At 38.1% G+C, this 16,773-nt stretch overlaps 1 protein-coding gene across 1 annotated transcript; it reads right to left on the bottom strand.

Moving 5' to 3' along the window:
* Positions 1-490: 490 nt before the first annotated feature.
* Positions 491-10,879, bottom strand: LOC144439382 (uncharacterized). The gene is made up of 11 exons (XM_078128669.1): positions 10,867-10,879; positions 10,374-10,516; positions 9,978-10,107; positions 8,566-8,738; positions 7,504-7,683; positions 6,880-7,046; positions 5,448-5,706; positions 3,221-3,427; positions 2,621-2,665; positions 2,362-2,406; positions 491-535 (listed from the first exon to the last, which is right to left on the bottom strand). Exons 1-11 carry the CDS (start codon positions 10,877-10,879, stop codon positions 491-493), a joined length of 1,407 nt encoding a protein of 468 aa, XP_077984795.1.
* Between the last annotated feature and the right edge of the window lie 5,894 nt (positions 10,880-16,773).

Below are 16,773 nucleotides of genomic sequence, written 5' to 3'. Positions count from 1 at the left end.
GGTTCATTATACACAGGTTATATCAAAGAATAAAACTTAGTAGTGGGGGTGTTATGATTCAGCTGCAGCTAACACTGCACAACGAAGGTTTGTATGGCAGTGATTAATTGATTTGTCGACGTTGTCAAAGAATCTTTCAATCGCCCGTCACCAATAAACCTTTGTACAAAATGTTTTACTATATAGGTTTGTTATAGATGATATTGAACGTTGACCAAAAGATGAACTTTATGAATAGTGTTTAAGGACATTTGATTTTGATATATTGAACTTTGATATTTGATGGAGATAAAGTGTTGCTGATATTTGATAAACTCTCGACATTGGCGATAGATAGTATGCTAGTAACGGTTGGCATTGTCTTGCTGCTAGACCTTGGGCTTTCTTATAGATATGAGGATGTCAGGCTACCGCCTACCGCCTTCACAGTGAGCAAAATAGTGATTGTACCGACGTTTGCTTGTCATCTAGTTATAGTACCAATGTCCAGCTACAGATGATTCTGAATATACTTCTCTCTCAACACTCGCATCAGCTGAAAAAAATACAAGTAAAAACGTTATTCATCAATATATAAAAAAATCAATGAATGTTTTCAATCTTCCATCACACGCCTATACACACTGAGTCAATGAAAGTATGATTACTAAGTTCAACTAAATCTTCCTAGATGACATAGGTCCTGAAATACTTACTTCTACGTGTTTAACAGCTGAAATTTAATATTATTGTGTTGTGTTGTGTTGTGTTGTGTTGTGTTGTGTTGTGTTGTGTTGTGTTGTGTTATTGTTGTTGTTGTTGATGATGTTGTTGTGTTGTGTTGTGTTGTTGTGTTGTTGGTAGTGTTGTTGTTAGTGTTGCCGTGTTGTTGTTGTTGTTGTTGTTGTTGTTATTGTTGTTGTTGAGGTTGCTAACATTTGACTCACAATGTCAAGGCCAGGGCCAACGAAAAAGATACTAACACAAACATCATATCTGCTGCCACATGCTTATATATACTTAATTTTTTTTTAAAAAGTGCTTTTTCTTTGTTCTTGAAGTACTACATGAATGGTGGATTTTTACAACAAACATGGCAAGAAAGGATCAAGAAACATCAACTAATGCATGTCTATGTTCACTGTTATATGTTACCATTACAACAAGACTTGAAAGAAATTAATTACACTTAAATAATGTGTACAAATATCGAAATATGCAAGACCTGGCTTGATTTCGGCATTTGACCCGAAGGTGAAGGTAAAGGTCATGGGAAATGGTTATGGTTTTAAAAGAAAGCTTGGCAGCATAGGATCGGAGTAGGCACTTGAATGTAGTCTGTATTGCAGTTTGTAAGAAAGTTATTTTTACAACAACCAAGAGAGAGAGAGAGATAAAATCTTATACTTTAGGAGTAGACACTTGAATGAATGCTCTATGTCATGTTTCAGAGCTGTTGCACAAACCTTTGATTTTGACACCATCATTCAGTGAAAAAAGTTATATGACCCCATGAGCACCAAAACTTATGCATTCGTGTATTTCGATCCCCCGTTGTTTATTATCTATGCAAAGGATCTTGCAAAACAATTGTCATTTTAAAAACACAATGCGTTTGTAATATGCAAGATATAGGTTTCTGATACTTGACCTTAAAAGTGAAAGTCTTTAAGGAAAGCTGACATCTGATGATATGGGTTAGACACTTGAATAGAAAAAGAAACTCATCAAATGAGTCTGTAATAATATGCAGGAAATAGCTTGATTTTGACAATTGACCCTGAAAGTCAAGATCAAAGATCAATGTCTTAAAAGAAAGCTTGCACCTGATAATATGGGGTAGACTCTGGAATGGATTCTCTATGTATTGCAGTTTTTTAGTTCTGCAGTAAATGTTCGTTTTTAACTACACATGTGGCCACCATGCGGTCAAATATGCATATGCCGCGAAACAAAGTGCATATATCCCATATGATATATCATCTTTTTGTGCCAGGTTTGAATGAAATCGCATATTGCACGATAGAGAAATGACGTGTTATCGATGGACGGACAGACCTACTGTAATATTCCCCTTCGGAGGACTAATTAGTGAGCACAACATAAACTATTTCTTTTTTACCTTTTCTGACCCAATTAAAGTGATGGTGCTAAAATGGCTACCCCCTCTCTGAAGGTTAAAAGTTGGAAGCCATAACCTATAATAAACAATTGTTTTAAAACTGAGAGAGACAGAGACAGACACATTATAGAAAGACATTATAGAAATACAGACGGACGAACAGAAAAAAGTCACGAGAGACAGAAAAAAATGGATATAGAAAAAAGTAGACCAGCAGATATTTTAATATCTTATTGACTGCTGGTTCTTGCTGTACATACCTTCTCGTACTTTAGCTGCTTTGGAGGTTTATGTTCGTCATCAGCCTAAAATATGAAATAGAATGAGTTTTATTTAACCTGTGAGGGAAACAGTTCTATAGAAAGCATAGCTATGGTTTGGGAAGCCCTTGTAAGTATAAAGGTTCCAAAAGTCATAAAGCATATGCTATTTGTACTAACTTGTGAAAATCACGAAACTTAATATTACATATAAAGTATAACACAGGATATAGTTGCATCATGTTTTGGTTGTACATACCTCCTTATCTGCTATCGATCGTAAAGGCTGACTGTCGTCAGGAATCTAGAATATGAAACAAATTAATCATATTGCAACATATAAAGGATATAATTATGTAAAAAAACTGGTGGAACTGTGGTTGAATATAGTAATACAAATGTAAATGATGGTAGTGTTTTGTTTTGTGTCGACGTTTGCCAACAGTTAGTATTAAACACTTTGAAACAATCTTTAAAAGTTTAGATACCATCGCCAATGGCACATATAGTTAGGGTTTCGAGAACACAGGGGTTTCGACACCCTATCGTTTTTGTTCTGTTTTTATTATTGGGAATTTGACATCTAGTTCCACACTTACACCTCAACAATTTTTATAGCTCATATCCTGGAAGCATATTTTTTCAGTCGTCAGCAACTCTGGTCTTCAGTTAGTTAACAGAATTTTATTTCAGTTTTGGCCTTCAACAATTTTCTAAAAACATCCTCCAGCTCCTCCCCATTCTAAATTCAAATGGGGTACCCTTAAAATCATCAAATGCTGTCTGAAGCGCTTTTAATCAGAAATCTGTTTGTCTCAAACACCCAAATGCTAAGTATTTTTTATAATAATAAATGTACCTCACACTCTTCCTGTAACGGTTGGTGTGCTCGGCTTTTCCTACAAACGCCAATGCATTTTACAATGCCATTTACTAATCCTTTCATGCATCCAATGGGGATGTACATGATATAAATCAAGTTGACAGGTGGTGCTAGTACTGGTCCTCTTATGTAGTCCATCCACATCGATGTGCGAACAAACTTCCACTCTCTATCAATGTCTTTCTGATGGCGGAGGAAAGTGGTTCATTTATGACATACATTATTTCAACAATTGTATTCAAGCAGACACTGGCAGGAATGACATAGGAAAGGTGTTAACGTTTTGTTTGCCTGTTTATTGTCTGTCTGTTGGTTAGTTGGTTGGCTGGTAGGCTTGTTTGTTTGTTTGTTTGTTGCTAGGCTGGTTTGTGAGGGAATACATGGATATTTGAGTGTGAGCTGGCATGTATGTGTGGATGATTAAGATAGAGTTATTGATTGATGACGTGGACAGGTGAGGGTGACCCTAAAACCAATGACAACTCGAATAACAATAAACGAATGACAGCATTTACAGTATGTAAACAGTGGAATGACATTCAGTTAGTTGAATGATACCCATGCTGTCATTCCAGTTTCAAAGCTTTGAAAATACTGTCATTCCACTTATGCTATAGAGTGGCAGTTGTCATTCCATCTGTTTAACAGTGTAGAGGGTGTTACTCACCTAACTGAATGTAGAAAAGCGTGTCATTCCACTATTTACATACTGCAAATGTTGTCATTCCAGTTCCAAAGCATTGACAATGCTGTCATTCCACTTGTTAAATACAGCGTAGAGGCTGTCATTCAACTAACTGAATGTAGAAAAAGGTGTCATTCCACTGTTTACATACTGTAAATGCTGTCATTCGGGTTGTCATTCGTTTTAGGGTCACCCGATAGGTGAGTATGAGTGGAGAGTGAGTGATCTAGAGGGTGAGTTAAAGCTTTGTGGAGATGAAATTGTCAATAATCTAATTATACCTAATAATGTTTTATATACAACTCATAGGTAAAGTTCTAAGCTGCAGAGAAAATAACTTGGGATGCGGTCTGGAGTTATGGCAGACGGGCCTGGGGAGAAAATGGGGCGGGGTACGAAAAAAATGGGAGATGCGAAGGGGGGAAGGGCGCATGAAAATTCTGATGGTCTGAAAGGGAGGGCCACGAAATATTTTACTCATGATTGGAACCAATTAAACCTCGAGAGCGGTCTTTTACCGTGTACATTTGAACAGTTAAAGTTCTAAGTCTAATAGTCAGTGATGAGGTGGATGACTGCCATGGCGTTTTAATGCGTTTGTATATGCCTCAATCGCTCTTCCCTCTGCCTCTGTCTGTCTGTCTGTCTGTCTGTCTGTCTGTCTGTCTGTCTGTCTGTGGGCGTGTGCTTGTACGTACGTGTGTGTCAAATTGACTTTTTGAACAAAATGAAACCCCAGGAGCAGTCATTTCAGTTGTACGTTTGCAAAATTGTTCACTTCATTTACCTACCATATATTTAATTATTAGGCAGTCGACAGCAAAGAGAAAGTGTGTGCCTGCCGAAACATCTCTTTAGGCATAAAGGTTAAAATGTAGACAGTATAGCGATACAGTTGTATAATAATGTATTAACAGTAAAATTGGGATATTGAAGACAATTTTCAAGTCGTCTATGGCTTTCAATAATTTTATGCCACTTTTTGGTCTACATTTCCTTATTTTCAAAAAAGGAATAAGGGGACTCACACGCCCTCCCCACCCACTAGCTATCATAGGTGATGCTGTTTTTACCCAAATCAAGATTGAAAGAGAATGTCCTGCTGGTTACATAGTACAGGTTACAACCCAATGTGAGACCTCACCCTGCAAAACCCACATCTATTTGTAAAGAAATATCTTATTGTTATGTATGGACGCTGAAGTCGATTGCCACTGTTGATTTGGTGTAGTGTACCAGACAATTGTACATCTCCAGAATGTGGGAAAGGGGGAAGTGGGGGAGGGGGAGGTACTGTTGAATTATACATATTAAAATCTGTTTAACCTGGGGGAGGGGGCTTAAGTTCATGGGGTATGAATTTTTTTGAGAGCGCGAAGGGGGACTGTGATATATTTTTTGAGCTAAATATTTCTCCCCTGCTCCCCCCTCCCCCGCTGCAAAATTCAGACTGCAGCCTTGGCTGGGAACTCTTTAAAGTGAAAATACTTATTTGCGGATTTCCGATAATCCCCTTACCTCTATTTTACTGTAGGTAGTTGACATCATTGCAATACATAAATTCAAAAGAATAAGCACAGCCAGTATGCAAAACAGCCCGTATAATACAATAGCTATCACGATTGACACTTTGATAGAATAGCTGGTTGTGCTAGCTGTGATGCCGTCGTAATCAATGCTTGGTGAAATAGAACCTTCTTTAAGATATTTCATCAATTCTTTCAATACCACCTCACCAAATATGGTCCAAACCAACGAAACTAGTGTCGTGCCAAAGCTGAGTGATAAACGTACGAATACTATATATTTCACTGTACATATAACAATTATTATCATAATATTATATTAGTTGAATCTAATTCAATTCTTTCATATAACACTGGCTTTTAGCATTTAGTGAGAAACTAAAATCACTGCGTGAAAACGAAATAGGAAACTGAATTGTTATTAGACACTCAAGTTGGAATTTGAAAGTATCCTTGTATGGTTTGACCAGTCCTTCATTCTCTTCTTTTTTGTAAAATCCCTTATTACAATCATGAGGTTGATTGCGAATATTCTCAATGAGATCTGTTTTAATAATGGTAAACTAATACTTGGTCACCTTGTCGGCAAACGCCTTCGCAATATAATATACTACTTGTCAACGGACATTCGGAAAGTTTACAGGAACATTTGGAAACCAATAATTTCATGAATATCATTGTTTTTTGTTTTTATTTGTTTTTATTTATTTATGAATATCATTGTTACTTTAACATGTACTATATGTATGAATAATTTCAGCCTAAGGAGACGAATTGTTTCATTTGAATCATAACATCCAAGTAAAAAAATTACCTCCACCAAATTAAAAGAGTGTGTATATTATCTCACACCACTAAAGGTTTGTGGTCTGAAATGATATTTCATAATGTGGGGAGGGGGGTTCAAAAGTCATTTTACCAATTGCGCATCGGTCCACAGAGCTACATGAATCGGTAATTGTAAGATGTATAGCTTCTAACCCCATGATGCCTTGCAACAGGCGTCTCCTAAACCGGATTTATCAATTTTATATAATTCTGTTGTAGAAAGGTCACTTGTTGCAGTTGTCTAGGTTACCAGGACGCTACGATGCAATTACAGAGATGAACTGTAGAAAACTTACCTTGAAAAGGAGCTCTCCTTTTTGTGCAATAATAAGGAATAAGTCCAAAATATAGAGTATAGTCCCACCGCGAATGAGCATACAACCAATGCAAAGATAAAGAGAAAGCAGATAGCATGCGTTGTCATGCGCGTGAAATTTAGCAGCATTGACCCCAAGACCCGGTGAAGAAACAAAATTTGCATAAAACGTAAGCAAAGAATAATGCGAAAACAGGCTAGGAAACTATTGAATAACAAAAACTGATTATAGTTAGTTTCGAAAATGAAAAAAGCAATAGATGCGGAGAAACACACGAACATTGAAATATCTAGCATATTCCAGATACTGGAAAAATACTTTCTAGGACCTTGGATGACGACCCTTTGTATGACACTTATCAACATACTTGTGATCCAAATCGATTGAAGGATCGGGACGACCAAAAAGATCAATATTCTGCTTCCCTCAGAGTGATCTGCAACAGCCTTATAGAGAAATGGTACAGTGAATAAAAGAATGAATATCAAGTATGAATAAGCGTACATCAGAAACTTGCCTTTTGGTGACTTTGTTATATGTGATAAAGGCGAACATGGCATGAATATGTAAAGGACAGCAAGCAATGGTTGCAATGCTCCATAGATCATAAAGCAATAGAGTTGATAAAGTACTGTCCAGAGAATACCAGGCTTTTCTGTCCAAGGTTGACAATCCAACCAAGCTGAACGCAGGACCAGTTGACAAGAAGGGTGACTTATAAACTGTGAAAATGGAAAGAGAAACAGTTTAAGAGAGTACGAGTACAAATTGGGAACCCTGAACAAAATGTGACACCGAGGCAATGTGTACTGTATTTCCTAGTATTCAAAATCACACATTTGTTACTAAAGAAATCTTTGAAGGATACAATAAAATATATTCAATATATGGATTTTCTTGTACCTTCACTTGTTCTTTTTCGATAGCTTGCCGAGCTATTATCCAGTCATGCCTGTCCCAAGCCAACGTCTTTGATTTCCCATAACCGTGCAGCAAAGTTGTAATTTCCCCTTTATCTATACACAGATCCAAGAAGTCAACAGTGAAGTCCTCCACACGTTCCTTTAACATCAAAAACTCTCTCTGAGAATATAACAAGATGACTATGTGTGAAGAGTAGAAGTGGGAAAGATACCACTATTCCTTTGTACTATAGTGGTCAAGGTGGTATCAACAAGTGATATAAGAAAGAACGTTGACTGAGGATATTGTAGTGATAGTAGTCCTGCTTGCATACGGAGTAAGTCGTCCCTTGGGCGAAACGCGTACACCGTCTGCGAGCATGCCTACCGTAAAAGTGATTCTTCAGAATCGCAATATCACAATTTATGACCTGTTTTCTTAGTCGCGGTCCAATGGATGTTTCGCATCTCGTCGGCCATCTAGGTCCGTGGAATCATAAAAAGGGGGTACTTTTTTAGATCACCCTCCGAGAATATGGGTACGATGCCCCATTTCTACTCTCTCTCTCTCTCTCTCTCTCTAAGGTCACGTAATCCAGGACCGTGTGTAGTGTATGGATTAGGTGTCGTTGAAGGTATAGCTCTGGATTATATACGCTACGGGGTTTCGACACGACGTGTCGAAACCCCGTAGTGTAGAAATCCAGGGCTAGTTGAAGGTAAAACCTCCCGGATTTCGGAAAAAAGGGGGTTTTTGAAGTGATTTTCTCCCAGATTCAGTATACAAAAAAGGGGGGTTCTTTTTCATTGAAATATTAACTGGAAAAGGGGTACATATGAAATTTCGCTAACAAGCCGGGGTACCCACCCATCCATGATCGAGCGACTGCCACCGCTGGGGCGTACCCGAACTGTCAATCCGTGTTGACGGCCCTTTGATGGGTGCTGTTTTAGAGTAAATTTATGCAAGGTACCTTCTATCCATTGACAATGACTCCAACTTACGTACTTGCATGCATATGCAACCATCCATCCTTTTTACGTACATTTACAATCTACCTACCTCATAGACACTGTGCGACCCATTTGATGACATTAGATCATCAATCTCGTTGGATCTCTCGAAGGCTGTAGTTACTGGGTCATCACTAGTGAAACAAATGTAGGCGGGACTTGCCAAGGCACCATAACATTTCAGGTATTTTGACAATTTGGTTGTTATGTCGTCGTTGTTATCTACATGAGACAAGGCAACTTTAATCATTTATAGAATTTCGAAATAGGTGACTCGAGTTATTATAAGGGGTCAGAATTTACGGCGAGGGGCGTGGGGAGAAATTGGGGCCATGGAAAAAATGAGAGTTCAAAGGAGGGGTTGCGAAAATTCTGATGGTCTGAAGGGGGGGGGTGGTGAAATATTTTGCTCATTATTTCAACCAATTTAACCTCAGGAGCGGTCGTTTACCGAGTAAATCAAAATATTTCACGCGCTTTCGCCACAACACCTTCTTTAACCTAAATTAGTGATGGGTTGCTGCCAGCCATGTAAATATATTTGTGTATGCCTTCCTCTGTCTGTCTGTATCACACTTTCTAGTCTCTCTCAGTCTGTCACTGCCTCTGTCCCTCTCTGCCTCTCTATCTCTCTCTCTGTCTCTCTGTCTCTGTCTGTCTGTCTGTCTCTCTCTCTCTCTCTGTCTCTCTCTGTCTCTCTGTCTCTCTCTCTCTGTCTCTGTCTCTCTCTCTCTCTCTCTCTCTCTCTCTCTCTCTCTCTCTCTCTCTCTCTCTCTCTCTCTCTCTCTCTCTGCCAAAATATAAGTTAAAGTGTGGGTAATTTAGCCATACAATTGCAGTCTATGGCTTTCGATAATGTGTATCGTTTGAAATTTTATGACATTAAATGGCCTCCTACATGTCCTTATTTTTATTAAAGTGCTTACTGTGTGAGTGGACACACCCTCCCCACTAGCTATCATGGGGGATGCAGTTTCTACCCAGAATGAAGAATTAAAGAGAAAACCCTGCTAGCTAAGTATCTCCAAGTGTAGGTTACAGCCCAATGTGAGACATTTTTCGCCAAGCCCACATATTTGTAAAGAAATCTCTCATTGTTATGTATGGACGCTGAAGTTGATTTTCAACTCTGAGGTGGAGGGGGGGGGGGGGTTACTATATAATTGCACATTAAAATGTGTGGTCGGGAGGGGGCTACGAAAAGTCTTTGGTTCATTTCGGGCGGGGGAGGGCATGACATTTTTTGAGAGCGCGAGTGAGGGGGGGGGGGGCTGAGAAAAAAATTTGACCAAAGTAATTTCTTTCCAGGCCCCCCTGCCGTAAATTCTGATCCCAGCCTAAGTAGTCACTCTGTTGACTCGGTACCACTAATAGGTTTCACATCTCGTTATATATTAATATTAATAAGCACAAATTCCAAAAATGAAACTTAAGGTCGTAAGGACCTAGTACTGTACAAACCTGTCAATTCCGATAATTCTTTCAATTTCTCAAACCCATTTTTGAGGAGGTAGTATACCATTTGAAAGTTGTTGTACTCTGCCGCTATTTGAAGGGCTGGTACACATAGTCTTACATCAACGTTTTCTTTCTAAAACAATTTAAAACGTCTGTACTTTAAAAGTTTGTACTGTAAAAAGTGAGTAATAAAAAGGAGAATATCAATAGAACATTAAGCAATGAAAGAGAGAAACATAGAGAATAATTCCTCATGCTTTGATTACTGAATCGTTCATAGTATTTATTCCTTAATGTTATTTATAGGCAATTTTCAACTAACAATGTTTTTGTTCTTGCACACACAGTCACACACACGCCCTACCCCTGCCCCCACACAATAACACATATCACCATTACCTCAAGCCAATGTACAAGTTTTTCAACGTCTCCCGTTTTAACCAGATTAACCAACGTCTTTTCTTTTTCGAGTGTACGACGCTTTATGATTGACTTCTCTTCAGAACCATTTTCCAAAAATGATAACAGTCCTTCCATTGATTCTGTACAATGCAAAGTAAAAGATAATCAAATACATTGTGTAATGATTGCACAACTTTGCCCTTGAACGTTTTTTTCTACTTTTATTCCGAAATCTGGAAATCAGTAACATCTAGTTTCCAAAAGTTACACATTTTTAACCGTTTTACAGTCAATTTCTTACAAAAAGAGTTTGTTTTCCCCTTCTTCATCTTTCTTTATTTTATAGTTGTACATGTACCTTATATATGCATCTTTCTCACCCCCCCCCCACAAAATTTACGTTACTGACGGTGTGTACTTTATTTGACACCGAGTACAGTTATATCTGAAATACTTCAGTTAAAAACAAACAAGTTATTGCGAATTTTACCATGTTGAATCATGTCTCAGCAAAGTCTGTAAATATTCAACCACTGGTTGCACTAATGACATGTTTAAAGGAAGACCTATACAAGTGTTCAGATAACGATCATCGATTAATAATGGTTCCACTGACACTGTGTATATCGACAATTTAGTGATGGACAGAATACTTGTGTGATATACCAGCTGTCAGTACACATAAACCACAGTGAGTTACAATAGTCCACAACAACTATTTACACTACTGCACACAACTGTGATAATTAACTGCTACTACTAGTGTCAGGTTAACTCAACAAAATCAGTCACCGGTGTCAAAATTCACTGAATGTTACAAAGCCCATGGAACCTTCAGTAATTACAGGGCGAATCAAGTCCGGTATATTGCGTAAAATACAGCTCTCCCCTATTCCACTTTTAAAAATGCGGCCCTCCCTCAGTTTCCGATCTCTAAAATATACCCCTCCCTCGTTGAAATAGTCCAAAACTGTTGATTAAAAGCTGTCAATCAATTGGAAGGACTCGATCCCACCGCTACCACCACATTTATCATTTAAGGCATTGGTTGATTCCTACTACTACAACAACCACAATGAATGTGTGTTAGGACACTGCATTAATTAATTAATTAATTAATTAATTAATTAATTAATTAAATAATTAATATCTGGATTTAGTTGGCTGAGGTGAAGGCCAGAACTCTCAAAGACTAGACGGGCACTCTGCTTACATTGTCTGGACCAAGGTCAATATTCCCACTCCGACACACTTTCCCAAATATCCTACCAGACTGTTCTCCCTCTTTCATATGAGACCGACTCCTCTCCTCGCACCACAGGTAACAATTCATTCACTGTAAGGTTATCAACAACGATACGGTGTTTCCAGGCGATAACGCCGTGTGAAATGATACGTGGAGGCTCCGATGAGACCTCTGAACCCCCATACCCAACACTCCATGTAAATCCTTGAATGGAATGTTGGTACAGATAGAGGTTAAAAAAGACATGATCACGATGATCAATGATTTACTAGTTTTTTTTAATGATATAGTAAAAAATAGTATAAAATCTAAGTAACGAAATAAAAAAAACCGACGTAGACTTTTGAATGACCTGAACTCGCCGTGTTTAAACTTGAAAGGAAACCAGACAAATAGCTTGCCAAGTGAACACTGCATTTGAGGCTATTACGATTCTAACGTACTTTGTTTGGCCAGCAGGTTTCATTTTAGCCGAACACCCTCTGTACTTATTAAAGTTAATTGAAACAATGAACTGTTTCGTGATAAATACTTTCCATGATAACTAAATATGACACATACACATTAATGACTGGTTTGTAATCTCCCAGTAATTATCAAAGGGGTGGATGCCAGTGCCTGATGTAATGATGTGTGGCCAACACCACAGCCCTATGAAACTATGATAGGGTGCTTGCTACAGTCAACATCATTGAAACAGCTTTGGTTTCTTTGTTTGTTTATAAAGGCTTAAAAGTTGCCTGCATCGACATAGGAATTGTAACGTTTACCTTACCGTAGCTGTATTTTGTGACAAACTCGAAAATAAATATCAACAATACAAAAAAAAAACATTTGGCATGGATGTGATATTACATAATCATCTACAAGCACGTGAGCATTTACATTTGTATATTATGTGTTGGTCTTTGCACGTCGTTTGTGTGCGACTGTCTGTTTCTCCTATCCTCTCCTCCCATCCCACGCATGCTGTATAAATGGTAAAAGCAACACTTCCCGCAGACATCCACCAAGAGACAAACATAATGAAGTGATACATTACCTACCCATCATTCTAGCTTGGTTTTGCTCATTTTCAATATACTTTCAAGACTCGGTCAGAAGCGATGCATGTCTGTCTCAGTAAGGGGGTCGTGAGGTCAAATAGCACATTGCAATATATTAACTACATTTGTAGGAGAGTAATTGTTGAGAGCTAGTTCTACCAGTTATTTTTTATAGATTAAACTTTGTACTTTTTTATCAAGCACGATAGTATTGCACCCATGATTACATGTACATGTTAATTCGATAATGGAAAATTCCGTCAGCGATGGATAGCTAGTAGTTGGTCAGGCTACGTTTATTGTCACAGTGGTAAAACCGATCTAAGAACTTACGGCTTTTACATAAATCACTCTTGCTTCTGACGTATCACAATATCACTCAGCTGAACCGAAACTTTGTCAATGGCCAATTACCATTCAATGAAATCAAGATTTCCCTTATATTACAATGGAAACAGAGGTTGACATGCCCCAAATCACCGCCCGAGGGCGCTCAAAATAATTAATAACAGATAGTCTTGCTGCAAGCCCGACTTTCTTCTGATACGATAAGCGACCTAAGGATCGGGCTACATTCGATATTTAGCGACCCCGGTCGCTTGTCGTATCATGCGTACCAGGATCGAAAGAAAGCCCGAACAGTACATCAACAAGTTTTACAAAACACATACGTTCTCTTAACCTCAACGTACATACAAAATTACATTAAATCTAAATCTTACAATATAAAGGTACTACCCCATGACCGAAATTCGTCATTTTGCAAATACATCATATGGCATCTTGTAGAAAATTTTAGATGCACAAAAAAAGAGGAAAAAATTACATAAAATTACATAAACCCCCAAAAATCCCTGTGGTTCTATCGTTGCCTACATAGCACACTCTGACAATCACCGTTCACACCTTAACGTTTTGACTAAATTACAAACGAACAAGAAATCGTATTCATTTAATAAGTATTGGTAACCCATGTTAATTGTGTGATGGCATGGGTTTGTTTTCAACTGAGAACAAATCATTCATCGTGTCTCTTATCATACAATATCATCATCATAGAACAAACGAAAGCGACGCCCACTCAAAGTCATCGGACAAATACAAAAAAAATATCAGATGTGAATTGACTGTGTTCCTAAAGGTTAGTATCTCATATTCCTGGAAAATTACTGAATTAACAAAATGGTTTAATTAATTCACATTATGCTACAAACTACGTTACACAAGCATTTCGTATCAAACCCTTAGCACACAATGCTTCACTCATTTAGCATTCGCCTATGAATTTTATAATTAAAATAAAAACTCTTCCTATACTCAGCTGAGGTAAATCATTAATAATTGATTGTCTTGTTGCTAGACCTTCGGGCTTTCTTCTGATACGATAAGCGACCAAAGGCTCGGTACGCCCTCGATAAAGCGACCTTTGATCGCTTGTCGTATCGTATCGATGAAATTTGCATAATGCCAGAACTCCAAAAAAAAAGGTCAACATCTCCACTCAACCATATAATCCTCAATATCTTACAACACTGTTCCACATTTAATCATGTGAGACATATTCCTCTCCTCACACCACAACTAACAATATATTCACTGCACGGTTGTCAGCAGCGATTTGACTGATATGTACTGATATTCCATTTTCTAAAATAAGCTTACGCCCCCCCCCCCCGAACCAATTTGTAAAATGATACCCCATTCCCCCAGCCTTCCTTCTTGTAATTACTGAATACTGCTCCCTAAACGTTTTAACTTATTTTTACAACGTTATCAAATATGATCTAAAAGTGGCTATACTTGCCTTTTGAAATAACTATTATAAACAAAACCTATACAATGTAATACATGGCGACTCCGGTCCGTTTAAGTGCAAGAAGCAAGTCTTTGACACTGACCTACATGTTCCAGTGTGGAAGTCAATCCATCTCTTTCAATTAAGTCTCCGACAATATGCAAATTTCTTTCAAAACGTGGTACAGAACATGCTGTGGTGCAGATGCACATGAAAGATTGTGCTACCCATATTTGTTTTTGTGTCCTTTTGTGCAATAGATATAGAATTATGGAATCACAAACACCGAGTTTAGTGTGTATGGTTTCGTCTATACCATTGGATCATTGTTTAAAGTGTGCAGGGAGAGAGGGAGAGAGAGAGAGAGAGAGAGAGAGAGAGAGAGAGAGAGAGAGAGAGAGAGAGAGAGAGAGAGAGAGAGAGAGAGAGAGAGAGAGAGAGAGAGAGAGGGGGGGGGGGGGAGGGGGGCACTTTCTGTGACCCGTGTTGACCTCAGAGAGGGAGATTACATGACCAGCTAACGTTACAATGATTCTGAATTATCCTCACTAGATTAGCATTTTTTGTGAAATTATTTTTTAAATTTTGTCTACTGCTCAAAGACTATATTTTCTTAAGATTATCTTCGGTTTGATAAATTTACGGTTTTCTGGAGAAAATATTTAAACAGGTTGTAACCAGACAAGCATACTTTCTAAATACAGTCTGCCCCTAGGGTAACATGACAACGCCCTATATTCGTCATCATGTTGTTTAAAATGTCCATCTGTTCAGTTTTCGCATATAGTTGTATATGACAGATTTGCTGTGTCGGTGGACAGATCGCATTTCATTCTAAAACTAGTGGGTAACTATTCCAAAACGGTGAGTAATTTTCTTGTGTGTTTTCACAATAAGCTCCACCCTGTGTGAATCGTTTGATACTTACTAGAAGGAATGTACAAATCTTAAAGTCTCACTGACTGTAACTTAAGACAACGTTGTCGTCGTTATTATCATCATCATACAATTGATCAGCTCTTGAAAGGTGTGGCGTTAAGATGACTATGTAGTCGTTAAGACAATTCATATTCAGTTTGATTCATAGCACGTAATCCTGACAGCTTTTATGATATATTCAACAGATGACGGATACTGTCTGGGGGTATTTTCACATATCTAGTTGTAGCTGTTTTTCTGCTGATAATTAGGTCAAAATAAGAGAATTGTTTCTGGTCAGGACATTTTGTATAAAGTGGTACGACGACGCGAATTTTTTTTTATATTCTCAACAACGTTGTCACTCAATCTACTATTTCTGGCAGTTACTGTTCATTTTATTTAGTACTTTAGAGCAAGTGTGTATGTGGGGCAGATGTCATTTGCGTGTTCATGATTTGCCTTCACTGAAGTAGGGAGGGTTATTTTTGTGTTTCCCCACGGACCTACAGACTGCACGGGCTGGAAAAACATGAAAAAAAGGTACGAGGGTATTTAAGTGATGCGACAGAAACAATTCTCTCCTTTTTTGGCCTGAGTTTGGGTAACTGAATTAAAATTAAACCCCTCTATTAAATTAAATCTAATCCATCTTCTCCATGATAATCCTACTTCAGCAGTAAAAGTCATGTAATATGGCAAGCAAAACAACCTCAAATTGAAAATTGTTCTGTTTAGATCCTGTATAGTGTATATTGTTGCGAACAGTCCTCTGGCGAACTATTTCTATTTTAGCGGTAGTCCCGTTGCTGAGCCGTGTCGTGTACAATCAACTGATATTTGCTAATGCTATTAATTTCTTCCTCGCAGGAAAATGGTGTTATTGGTGGATGAGAAGCATTGGCACTGCGTCGTATTTCTTGCAGCACTGTTAAGTGTTCTTTTGGGTACCGACATGTCAGTGGGACTAACAGTCCGAGATGCCATGAAGGAAGGTGAATTCAATATAATCATGATAATTGCATTACATATATTCTATAGGATAGGATTCTATAGGATAGGATTCTATAGGTTAGGGTTCTATACGATAGGATTCTATCGGCTAGACAAAACAAGACGGTCTAAAGTTTTTTCTCCCTCGTTTTACAGCATCAAGATCGCCTGCAAACTCGCACGATATATTATTACAGGGAGACTATAATCACTTCACAGTTGATTGGTCAGACTTTACAAACGTCATAAGTAATACAGGTAAGCTACAGGAAATAGTGTTGTTGTTTCCACCTGTGGTTGTACATTACGTCTTGTTTTGTAGTTTACCACCTGTGGTTGTACATTAAGTCTTGTTTCGTTGTTTACCACCTGTGGTTGTACATTACGTCTTGTTTTGTT

The sequence above is a fragment of the Glandiceps talaboti genome, chromosome 8, assembly GCF_964340395.1.
Source record: "Glandiceps talaboti chromosome 8, keGlaTala1.1, whole genome shotgun sequence".
Lineage (NCBI taxonomy): Eukaryota > Metazoa > Hemichordata > Enteropneusta > Spengelidae > Glandiceps > Glandiceps talaboti.
The sequence above is the reverse complement of the archived record's forward strand: the minus strand, read 5'-3'. Positions and strand labels throughout refer to the sequence as shown.

Coding starts and splice junctions, on each gene's coding strand:
- LOC144439382 (XM_078128669.1), bottom strand. Junction 3,428..5,447: donor CTACCTACAGTAAAATAGAG/GTAAGGGGATTA, acceptor CTCCGCCATCAG/AAAGACATTGATAGAGAGTG. Junction 2,666..3,220: donor CGTTACAGGAAGAGTGTGAG/GTACATTTATTA, acceptor TTCATATTCTAG/ATTCCTGACGACAGTCAGCC.